The 12,594-nt window shown below is 41.0% G+C and overlaps 1 protein-coding gene across 7 annotated transcripts in view; it reads right to left on the reverse strand.

Annotated features, from left to right (window-relative positions):
- Window positions 1-1,503: 1,503 nt before the first annotated feature.
- Window positions 1,504-12,594, reverse strand: part of wnk3 (WNK lysine deficient protein kinase 3) — a 78,588-nt gene continuing 67,497 nt past the window's right edge. For all 7 annotated transcript variants that reach the window (XM_061775060.1, XM_061775078.1, XM_061775034.1 and 4 more), the window contains 2 exons: window positions 9,738-9,901; window positions 1,504-8,450 (listed from right to left, as the gene is read on the reverse strand). In XM_061775060.1, the coding sequence (XP_061631044.1) occupies window positions 7,911-8,450; window positions 9,738-9,901 (704 nt within the window). In that variant the 3' untranslated portion in view covers window positions 1,504-7,910. The remainder of the gene's footprint in view (window positions 8,451-9,737; window positions 9,902-12,594) is intronic.

The raw sequence follows: 12,594 nt of genomic DNA on the forward strand, positions 1-12,594 counted from the left end.
GAACTGAGGACACTAATTGTTGAAGCTTTGTAAGTGGAATTCTTTCCCATTCTTGCTTAATGTACAGCTTGAGCTGTACACCTATTACTCTCGAGGTTCCATGCGTGTTCGTTTTCGTGAAAGAACTACAATGATAACAACGTGTAAAAAGTCAACCAATTTATTCCTGACAGAGGAGTCTATACATTTTACAGAGCTCTGGGTCAGCAACTACGGTAATCCTGGCCTCAGCAGAGACAGCGCAGACTGAACAACGCTATCTGTTCTTGCCCCCGACTTGTACAATCTTTAAAAGAGGAAGTATGGAATCGCTGTCGTCTGATTGGTTCATGGTCCCATCTGACGTCGTCATTGCTCTGCAGAATGATGGCCATTTGCCGCTGGCCCCAGGCGCGGTCTTCTCATGTTTACAGCAACCCCTCGCAGCCATTGTCTTCTCCGACATCTGTTCTTTGTGGCCTCCACATGCACCCTTCTGGGAGCTTTCCTGCAACACACTCGCACACCCTCATTTGATTTCCATTTTATACTACACTGCAATAAACACCCTTGTTTACCCCCAGACCAGTTACACAATAAAACCCTTTAGTCCCAACTTCACTGGAATTGGGGTTGGAGTTTCCCAAGCGTCACTACGATGGGGTCCGTGACAAATACAAGTTTGTCACCCCTGGTAGTGGTACATTCGCCTGCCTTCGGTCTAGGCAGTGTGGGTTCAGTTCCCACTCAGTGTGGAACTGTGAATGTGAGTGAGAATGGTTGTCTCTATACACTATATGTGCCCTGCGCCTGACTGGCGACCAGGATTTCGTCCGCCTTTCGCCCAAAGTCAGCTTGGACAGGCTCCAGCACCCCGTGACCCTGAACAGGATGAGTAATGGTATTGAAAATGGATGGATGGTAACAGAATGGAGCTGCTATCAGGTGCAACTCATGCCTGGGCATACCACATGCAGACTCCACAGCCAATGTTCAAGCGTAAAAGTTCCTTTGTTCTTTCATCTTTGGTGATGTCACGATCAATCACATCAACAAATTCAGCCCTCCCCCAACAATGAGGGACCAAGTACCCATCAACCGGAGGTGGGAGTAGATGTTATTATCATTTGTAGTAATTTGTAGCATTGCTTTAAATTTGAATCAGTTAGCTATTCCATATTTGGGTTTAGTTGTCAAGTTATTGTAAATATGTGCACCTTCCCCACTTGAGATTCATTCATCTACGGAACATTGAATCTCCATTTTATTCAATGACCAAGCAACGTTATCCTTTTGTCTCCTTTTATTTTGACATTTGGTAGTTATGATTGACAGTTCATTAAGAAGTTTCATTCCTTCCATTAGTCACTAGCAATGGTGTACATTGGGTGCATTGTCATTTGCATATGGAGTTAGGATTTTGAGAAAAACCTACAGTACAAAAATAACATGAGAAAAGACTGTATGCTATTGTAAGTGTAAGTAGGAACAGAAACATAATACATGAAACACAGTAAAGAATGCTGATGTTGGACATTGTTTATTTGGATTAGTTACAAAACATAAATAAAACCAAATGTTGATTGTGTTACAATGTCGAGGGGGAATATCACTTGGAACATACTTTGTAGTTTTAGGATTTCCCAAATGTATTTCTTCATCGTTGGTTCTCAGTCATGCCTTAAAGGGACTCCCTTGACTTTTGTTGCATCCATTCGGAAGTTGAATGAAGCCCGTGACAAAGAGTTCTGTTATGTATGCTTTTCGATAATTGCATTTAAACTGAAATGACGGTCAAAAGACATTACACTGGCAAATGTTTTGTGCCTCGGGACACAAAGAGATATATAAAACAAGGCGAGTTCCATAAAACAAGTATGAGAACCAGCGTTCTGATTTATTAGATCACAAACATCTCTGTTTCAAAATACAAAAATAATCTTTCTTTCTTTATTTTTAGATTTTGGTAACACAAAGCCCGCTCCACGTCATAAAACATGATAATCAAGCTTGTGGTCAACAAGTTAGTATCAGACATGACAGCAAAGGACCCAGAAAAATCACTGGTATATTTAAATGATGCCAAAAGGAACTCCAACTATTTCATCTTCTGAATCTTTTACCTCAGATGCAGTAGACAAAGTCCAGAAGCACTGCAAATATGAATAATCCTAATGTAATCCAACGTAATGTACTGTATCTGCTTGTATACTGTAGTACAGAGCATATCTGCATAACAGGGCTGGAGCTGTCTTTTATTAACCTTTTGCAGTGTGCATTCAGCACATGCATTGTCCATTGAACATCTTATGACAGTTTGCGGTCAGATATAGATTGATGAGGGGAGTAATCTTTGAGACGCTCATTTCAAGGTATGAATGTGATGAAATGTGAGTCAAATATAGGAAAAACATGACTTCCACATTCGAAAATGCAAAAGGCAAGATGGGCTGACAGGACAGAGTTGCCCAGATCATAATGACTAAGCAGTTGTTTGACTGTTTCCACCCTGCTCTTCGCCACACCACCGCAATATTTGATATGTTACGGCGAAAGTGGAAGGAAAAGTGTCTGCTGTAGGTTTTGCTTGTGACAAATAGATGAATTTACTGTATATATCTTTTTATGCACTGGGAGAGTCCCATTAGCTTTAAGGTTGTAGAGAGACTTTTAAAATTCACAATTTACCAGACACTTTATTTGGTACACCCATAACATCTAAATTCTACTCTCTAAATTTACAAGTTTAAAATTGTGTATTCTGTTAACAGTACAGTGGTTCCTTGAAGTTCAAGCACCCATAAAGTTAAGTAACCAAAATCTTGGTGAAATACACGACAGTCCTCACAAAAAGTCGGGGATATTCGGATTTCGGGTGAAATTTCCTGATGAACTTAAAATGCAGTGTAACCTTTACAGTTGAACTTGTTTTGTTTCAGTACTCTTTGTACAAGTTGCTCTTGTCTGACAAGAAGCTGAATGTCAAAATTCACAATGGGAGTTATCCATAAAAAAATTCCAAGACGTCCACTTGTATACAAGTTGTGTAGAAAGTACTGAAACGTTGAACAGCAGATCACAAGTTTCATCCTGAAATTTCACCCGAAAGCCACATATCAAAAGTCACCAAACGTGACGTCGTCATATCATGCAATCCAACTTAGAACTAACCTGTGTTTCTCTTAGCGACACTTTCTAAAACAATGACAGCGGTAAGAGAAGAAGATATGCAGGAAGTAAGCCTAAAGTAAGTAAAGTCAGATTCAAAGTAGAAAACTTTGTGGCAGCGGTGTCCATATACTTCAGTCCAGTGTTTGCATGTTTCATTGTCAGTAGTTGTAGCGGCTGACTGAGCAAATGTTGCTCCTGCTAAGTGATGTTTAGTGACCGCTTTCATTTTGGTAAATTTCATTCCCATTTCCTTACCTTTGCTTAACATCGAGCAGATTTTTGTGAACAAAGAAGGACCACTGAGTGAAAGTATAGACTGCTATGATAGCTTCTGACGTATTAGCTGCCACGTTTATCACTTGGTCAAGAGTTTTATGTGTGCGTTATGTAAATAATGTAATTTTATACTATGTCACAATTCGCAATGCTAACATGCTACATCAAAAACATTGCCAGTACACTTAAAACAAAGTTTTATGATGAGAACCGTTGTGAATCTGGAATGTATTATTGCAAATAGGCATCTCAATGGCAAATTGTATTGTCCAACTTCAAGGAACCACTGTATGCATTGTCCAGTGGAGGAAATAATTATTGTAAGTTTACCCACTGACAAAGACATGGAGTCTACCATTTTAATGGTAGGGGTACTGCAACAGAGTATTGTAATATTAGTCATTCGAACTGCTCTAAGTGCTAGAGGAATCTGCATCTTTTTGCACAATTGTCAAAAAATAAATTAAAAATAATGTACCGGCATTACCAGGTAACTAGCAACCCTTTATTGCTCAGTGACTGTTTTTCTCAATGTCTTTATGTCTCAAAAGTGTTCTCTGTCAATTGACTGTCTGTTGTCGTACTAGAGCGGCTCCAACTACCGGAGACAAATTCCTTGTGTGTTTTTTGGACATACTTGGCAAATAAAGACGATTCTGATTATCAAAACGAAAATCTAGAAAATCACATAATACAAAATATTTTTCAATTAATTGAGTGACGTAAGTAATTGACCCCCTATCAAACCATTACTTGGTATTTGGTGAAGAACCCCTTGATGGCAAGTACAGGGGACAGACGTTTCTTTTAGTTGATCACCAGGTTTGCATACATCTCAGGAGGAATTTTTGAACCACTCCTCTGCAGATCCTCTCCAAATCCTGAAGGTTCCAAACTGTCCCTTGGCAACTTGAAGTTTCAGCTCCCTCCGCAGATGGGATTTAAGTCTAGAGACTGGAGAGGCCACTCCACGACCTTCATGTGTTTCTTCTTTAGCCACTCTTTCGTTGCCTTGGCTGTGCGCTTTGGGTCATCGTCGTGCTGGAAGACCGATCCATGACCCATTTGAAGTTTTCTGGCCGAGAGAAGGAGGTTGTCACCCAGGATTTCTCGGTACAAGGCTCCATCCATATTTCCCTCGATGGGGTGAAGGTGAGCTGTCCCCTTTCCAGAGAAACACCCCCAAAGCATAATGCTCCCACCTCCATGCTTGATGGTGGCGATGGCGTTCTTGTAGTCATAGCCTGAATTCCTATTCCTCCAAACACGGCGAGTCGAATTGATTCCAAAGAGTTCGATATTTTTTCTCATCTGACCACATCACCTTCTCCCAATCATTCTCCGAATCATTCAGGTGTTCATGGGCAAACCTCAGATGGGCCTGTACATGTGTCTTCTTGAGCAGGGGAACCTTACAGGCACTGTAGGATTTTAATCCATTATGACATAGTGTGTTACCAATATTTTTTTTGATATCTGTGGTCCCAGCTGCCTTGAACAAGCTCCTCCCATGGAGTTCTGGGCTAACGCCTAAACTTTCTCATGATCATTGATACCCCACAAGGTGAAATTTTGCGAGGAACCCCAGATCAAGGGAGACTAATTATCGCACCAACGGTTGTCTCCTTCTCACCCTCCCTCTTGCCAATGGTCTTGTAGGCCATTCCAGCCTTTTGCAGGTCTACAATCTTGTCCCTGATGTCCTTGGAAACTTCTTTGGTCTTGCCAATGATTGGTGTCTGATTGATTGATTCTGTGGACAGATGTCTGCATACAAGCAACAGGTTGAGACAGGTGTCTTTCATACAGCTAACAAGTTTAGATTAGGAGTACTTTCTTATAGTGAGAGAACTAGTCTTCTTCTAAGTCTAATTCTTTATTGTTGGTAGGGGATCAAATACAAATTTCACTCTTGTGATTTTATGGATTTCTTTTAGATATTCTATCTCTCGCTCTTAAAATAAACCATTATAGACCGCTCATGTCTTTGCCAGTGGGTAAACTTACAAAATCAGTGAGGGCTCAGATAATTATTTCCTATATTCGTGGTTGTATGAATCATACTAAAAGCTGTTTCTCATATTGTGGTTATATCTCAATTAACTGCGTGAGAAGACTGACCAAACCTACAACACAAACTCAACATCGTCGCTGTCGGGCGGAAATCCCAGAATGTCACATTTCCTCACAAATTGATACTACTTGTCTATATCCACGCTGTTTTCTATTTTAACCCATTATTAACCAATTTAAAGTGTTGAAAATAGCTTGAGTCTGGATGTGTTTTAGATAATAAGTGTAAATAGTTACGTTAGATACATTTAAGTAAGCCTTTTGATAAAAATGGCTAGCTGCAATGCATCAGTGCAGGAGAATTGGTCAGTGCATGCAGATTCATTTCTTACTATTACACTGTCTAGTCAGCTCATTGTTTGATTTATTGCATTACTCATGGCACGGGTGTACGGGTGAGCTATCATGATGTTTTCCCAAACTGTGATAAAACAAAGCCAAGATGTCACACATTAACATAACAATTGTACATACAAAGGCAGTAATTAGCACTTAAAGGAACATGATTCATTACTGGGGTGGTATTATTTCTGTGTAATAAATTTAAGGTCTATTTGCTAATAGATTGGCACTAGGATTAATGAGCCACACAGCAGAAATCCTTCATTGTTGCTTTTGGTAAATCTGAGTTATCCATCTTGAAATAAAGCCCATTCCGAAACCAGCTATTTTTTTTTTTTTTTTACATGGTCCACTGAAGCAGTTTGTGCTTGAAGCCAACCGTTTGAAAAGATCCCCAACGAGTTTCATCACTTTGCTTATACAAAAATATTTTATAACATACAGACAAATTATTACAATACATGCTGATCAATTTTCATGATCATTACTAATTGCACTTTTAAAATTGATCGTCCTTTCACTGCAAGCATTGACATATGGAAACAAAACATATAACCAACATATATTTTGTCTGTTTCGGGAGATGCGAGGGTGACCTTTTGATCAGTAAATGTTTGGTCAGGGATATGTTGCAAATTCTCTGTTACAGTCTGTAGACAAACACACACACACACACGCACATGAAAAAACAAGACCCACAAAGATTCACAAAGCTCAGGTGCTGCGTTCAATGTCACCTGCAATCTGTACATACTATAGAGCCTCTCATCTCTCAGATTCACGCCCCATTGTGTCATTATCCCTTGCAGTTCAAACTTCTCATTCGCATGCTGATCCAAGACTGGATTTACATTGAAGGTCTAAGTGGCCATTTTCAATGTAGTGCCAATATGCAATTTTATAAATTCCACCTAGGGAAACTAGTAAACAATAATAAAGTAACACAAATATTAAATGTTACATCGTGTTTGGTTGCCTTGGATTGATTCCTCCTCCCATTGGTTTAAATGGAGGTCACCGCCGCACGACTCAACTGGTCGCTGTCGGCAATTATTTTCCTTAGTATGCGTTACCTCAAATGTAGCATATTAACACCATATTTAATGGTCTATGTTTTTGCCGTAGTTTATTGTTGTGATTATATTTGCGATGACATCATTTTCACATAGGGGTAGATTTGATCTTTCTGTTTACGCTGCAGTCACATTGGCAGATATCCCATTCATATCTGCTTTTTAGCCACATTTGGAAGAGGCCTAATTCTGGGTTTTGTGTTCTTCCTGAAATGCCTTAAGATGCCGACAGAGCCCTTTCTAAATCGGAAAGTAGTACAGTAATTGGTGTGAAAGAACTCGTAGTACATCTCAACTGAGAGACAGGCTTTGTATGTCAGGGAGGAGCTAAGTTCAACCTAGGTTTCTAAATGAAGTTAGAGTTTTGCCATATGTGCATGCACAGTACATACATACACACTTAGGGTGCATTTTTTTCTAAATCAAATCTTTCCTCTGGAACCGATCCTTAGCTAATCGGTGAAAAACGGCTATTTTAGTTTAATTTTGCTCAAAGATGCCACAAGACAGCACCAAAGACCTGGCTAAAAGGAAAGCAGTAATTGGTGTCAAGGAAGTATGTTGAAGTGATGCATCTCAACAGAGAGACTAAGATTTTGTATGTCGGCAAGGAAGTTTTGCCTGGGTTGTTTGTTCAAGTTATGAAGAGTCTTCGCCGCATGTCCATGCGCGCTTCCTGTGCATATATTTTACAAGTTGTAAATCAAATCAAGTAATGTTTTAAGAGGAGTTTAATATGATATTTAAGTGTTCCAGGATCATAGTTTGTAGTATATTTATGGAACAAACTATTAACATAGGCAATTATAAAAACAAATTAGGGTGAGGGGGCATCAATTCCTCGTTTTTTTTAAAGCTATTTGCAACAGACCTTGGTCCCTATCAATACTGTGGTGTAAATCCAGCCTAATACTCCAAATGGATCTGCGCCACTTCCTGCTCCAACTCATTTACTCTTTTCTGGCACCTTTTTTCACAACTACACCAACCTTAGTTTCATTTCTGTCCCAGAAGAAGCGTGGAGACGGGGGTGTCTGTTGGGTGATTTTTGGCACTGGAAGGTACAGCAGCTTTCAAACAGGAGGAGGAGGAGCAGCAGGTTGAAGATGAGGAGGAACAAGAGCAAAATGCCGCCCCACTGGCAAAGCTGCTATCCGTGGGTGTGGAGGGACCACCGCCGGGGAGCACAGACATGGCTGTGGCCGTCTGAGACGCGGCGGCGAGGGAAGGCAGTGGGGGTCGGCTTTGAGGAAACGAGCCAGGCAGCCGGACGACGGCCGGTGTCTGCGCTAGAGACTGCGGCCGTATGGGGGCTTGCACCCGGGGCTGTTGCTGTACTTGCTTGCACACCGGGAGGTGTAAACAGGGCTGCATCTCTGGCACTTGGACCTTGTGCGCTTGGGGCTGAGGCCCGGGAGAGATGGACAGGCCCTCCCCTCCTGTGTTCTGGGGAGGGGCTGCCACGGACAAGCTTGTAGCAACTGGGGGTGCCTGCGGGTTCATAGGGACCAATGGAAACCAACCTGGTGGAGCCGCCTGTACGGGAAAGAGTGGTACAACTTAAGGTAACATTCCTACAGTTTGCTCTCTTGCTCGTGTGACAAACCAAGCATCCTTATTATGTTGGACTGAATCATTATTTTTAGCGTGACGCACTCTTTATAGTGGCACCTCTAAGTTCCACTACAATCCATTCAGTGAATGGCGTTCAAAGCAACATCACTGTGCTTAAGTGGGCGCTTTTCTGGGTGCTTTGGCTTCCTTGCACATTCTGAAAACATGCATGTTAGGTTAACTGAAGGAATGCTTAGGAATGCTTGTTTGTCTATATACAGTATATGCCCTGCAATTGGCTGACAACCAATCCAAGGTGCACCCCGCCTCTCACCAAAAGTCAGCTGGGATAGGCTCCAGCTCACCCATTAACCTCATTAGGGTAAGCGACAGAAAATGTATTGAAGGATTATTAGCTCCAGATGTGACCACCATAAAACTGTACAGGAGATGTTTTAAGTAACATTTTAACATTATTAATTGCCATACAAGTATAAGCAGGCAACAAGTAGTCTAATAATTAATCTTTAAATAAATGATGAACTACTGGCGGTAATAAACCTTTATAAACATTAATTGTCGAATATGTATAAATTTACATAGCATTGTCTTCTTGTTTTAAAAAATCAATTTTTTAAAGGCTCATATTTGGCATATTTATCATGAGACTGAAAGAATAGGTTGATTTTAAAAATACATTTGTATGTAAACGGTGTCCTCAAAGAGAATTTTTCCAATTAAGAGTACAGATCAATTATAAAAGGTCCCATATTTTGGCTATATAGACCTCCATAGAGTGACTCTCTAATATGGACTTGGTATAAAAGGGCCAATTTCATTTAACAAAACACCGTGGGTTTGTCAAACGAGTGTCCATAAAATACTCCTCTGACAGCTACTTCTGTTTGACCCAATTTTGTATCTGCTTTGTCCATATTTGGCTCAGGCCGCCTCCTTTCCTCGTATTGGTTGCCTCCGTGTAGAAGACCTGCTTTTGTTTGTTATGTTGACAGCGCTGGCTCGGGAGTGGAGCGGTAGGCGGAAATCTACGCTAGTGATTTCCAATGAGCTGATTTAAGGCCTCTCGGTAGAAAAACGTCTAGAACTCAGGAATGTGTGGACGATTTTAATTCATATTTTACATGTTTACTGATGCACCGCAGAGACAATATTACATCCCAAATACTAGAAGAAGTTGGTTTGGCAAAATATGGAACCTTTTATATTTATGTACTAATCTTTGTGTGTGCGTGTGTGTGTTGATTGTACCTCAGTTGGCTGGGACCAGCCTCCCAACTCCTGCACCTGCTGAATGTGTTTGATCTGATTGAGAGAAGGCTTGGGTATGCTCTGGCCCACGCCTTCCTTTGTCCAATTATCAACCAACTTGTGCAGTTCATCTGTGAAGGTGCTGTTCCTGGCAGGGCTTTGATCTGCACAACAAATGGCACATGGATACAATCAGCTGTGTTCTCTGCTATGAACACGTCACCTAGATACACTGCATATTTGGGTTTCACAACTGCCTTTTAAAACTGATTCACTGCCATTGACGGCTGATGAATTCAAATATCCATGTGAACATGGAGGACTGGCAGTTTTAAGCAGTGGTGGGAAGTCAAATAAATAAATAAATAAATAATAAAGTCCAAATACTTTAAAACTGTGAATAAGTTTTTCAGGTATCTTTTTCTTTTTTTTTTAAAATCAGTTTATTTGAAAGGGGACAATGCAATTTCATAAAACACATGAAATAAACATGGTTAAAAAAGCCAGAATTAGCCAGAAGGCTAGTTTTCATGTAGTCCCCAGGCCATGATGTAAAAAACCAGTAAAATACATCTACAAGACAATATAATACAGGATACATAATCAAAGACTTACTATACTATTAAGAGAGAATAAAACCACAAATCATTTCATCATAACAAAAAAACAACAACATCATAACATACTTGTCTTTTAGTGTTGGCAGCTATAGGTGTTAAGTAGCCACATTTTCAGTTTTTTTGTGAAGGCCTTGTATGTTGTAAGCAGTTTAACCTCCTCAGGTACTGAGTTCCACTCACCAGCGCTCCTCACTGACCAGGCTGACTTACTGAAAGTGCTCCTGCGCAGAGGAATGAGACAGTCACCTCTGACAGAGCCTCGAGTGACACGCTCAGAGCTGTTTCTGAGGAGCTGGAGCCAAATCATGCAGTACTTTATAAATCAAATTTAAATCTGCAAATATGTGAAGACTGTCCCAGTTTAAAAGACTGTATTTTTTTTAAATTGCACAGTGGTTGGTTGGTCTTGGTTTTTTATCCATCACTTTAATTACTTGTCCGTACAAAACTTCCAATGGTTTTTTTGCATTCTGACCAGCCTGGAATCAACTGGTTATGCAATAGTTAAAGTGACTAAGAATCATTGAATGTAATTCAATTTTAATTTTTGCGGCTTCAGTTGACATTTCCTGTTCGAATTGCACGAAAATTTGCGAGGTTTAATTTGATATTTTTACACAATTTGTCAATATGGGCTATAAAGGAAAGCTGTGAATCTATTATTAACCCAAGATATTTGTATTGGCTGACAATTTGCATTTTTTCTCCATTAACAAGTATGTTGGGGTCAGGTGATGCTCTATTTGTTTTAGTGAAATACATGCCTACAGTTTTAGAAACGTTTAGCTGTAGACAGCACTCCTGCAGTTTGCATGTTCTCCCCGTGCCTGTATGGGTTTTCACTCCGGTTTCCTCCCACATCCCCAAAACATGCATGAATTGGAGACTCTAAATTGCCCGTAGGTGTGAATGTGAGTGCGAATAGTTGTTTGTTTGTATGTGCCCTGCGATTGGCTGGCAACCAGTTCAGGGTGTACCCCCCCCGCCTCCTGCCCGATGATAGCTGGGATAGGCTCCAGTACGCCCGCGACCCTAGTGAGGAGAAGCGGCTCAGAAAATGGATGGATGGATGGAAAACATGCCATATAAACACCTACATTGGAATTAACAGACCGAATCCAGATGGAATTTCACTTGGTTTCACATGGGTGAAATCCTTTTCGCAAATTGAACAGAAGCAAATTTTCATCATGTAAACCGCGAGTCCGAATGTGTCGGGATGCGCTCTGTCTGCTCGTGCCCTTTCTTGACGTAAATACGCGGTGACGTCATCGTTTACGCAAGCAAACTACTGTGCTAAATAAACGACGGACATCCAGCTTTATAAATGGCGTGACGTTTACAACAATGTGTGCATATATATACTAAAGGGGGGACAAAGTCATTGCTTTGCAAGTCACAAGTAAGTCTGAAGTATATACCCTCCAGTCTCGGGTCAAGTCCCAAGTCGAGACAGACAAGTCCTGAGTCAAGTCGCACGTCCTACACTTTGAGTTTCGAGTCCTTTCGAGTCATTTTAACAACAGATTAATAATATATTTTGAGATATATAATAGTTATATATTTAATTGAAATATTATATACTGGCGGCATGGTGAACAACTGGTTAGAGCGTCTGCCTCACAGTTCTGAGGACTTGGGTTCAATCCCCGGCCTCGCCTGTGTGGAGTTTGCATGTTCTCCCCGTGCCTGCGTGGGTTTTCTCCGGGCCCTCCGGTTTCCTCCCACATCCCAAAAACATGCGTGGTAGGTTGATTGAAGCCTCTAAATTGCCCGTAGGTGTGAAAGTGAGTGCGAATGGTTGTTTGTTTATGTGTGCCCTGCGATTGGCTGACAACCAGTTCAGGGTGTACCCCGCCTCCTGCCCGAAGATAGCTGGGATAGACTCCAGCACTCCCGCGACCCTAGTGAGGAGAAGCGGCTCAGATAATGGATGGCTAGATGTTGAGCTATTGAGAGAGAATTGCAGGATGTTTGTATTTCAATACTTTGGTTAAAAAGGCAAGTATTTTCAAGTCAATTAGCTCGAGTCCGAGTGAAGTCACGATTGCGGTTCAAGTTCAGTCTAAAGTCATCAAATTCATGACTCGAGTCCAAGTCGTGACTTGAGTCCACACCTATGGTATACACCAAATCGGAATAGACACCCATGAAGAAATTGCTTTGAGTGGCAACAACTGACAATAAACCTAAAAAGGATTGCTGAGAGCAAGGAATGCCAGAACTCCCACTGAACA

Source organism: Phyllopteryx taeniolatus, chromosome 1 (genome assembly GCF_024500385.1).
Source record: "Phyllopteryx taeniolatus isolate TA_2022b chromosome 1, UOR_Ptae_1.2, whole genome shotgun sequence".
NCBI lineage: Eukaryota > Metazoa > Chordata > Actinopteri > Syngnathiformes > Syngnathidae > Phyllopteryx > Phyllopteryx taeniolatus.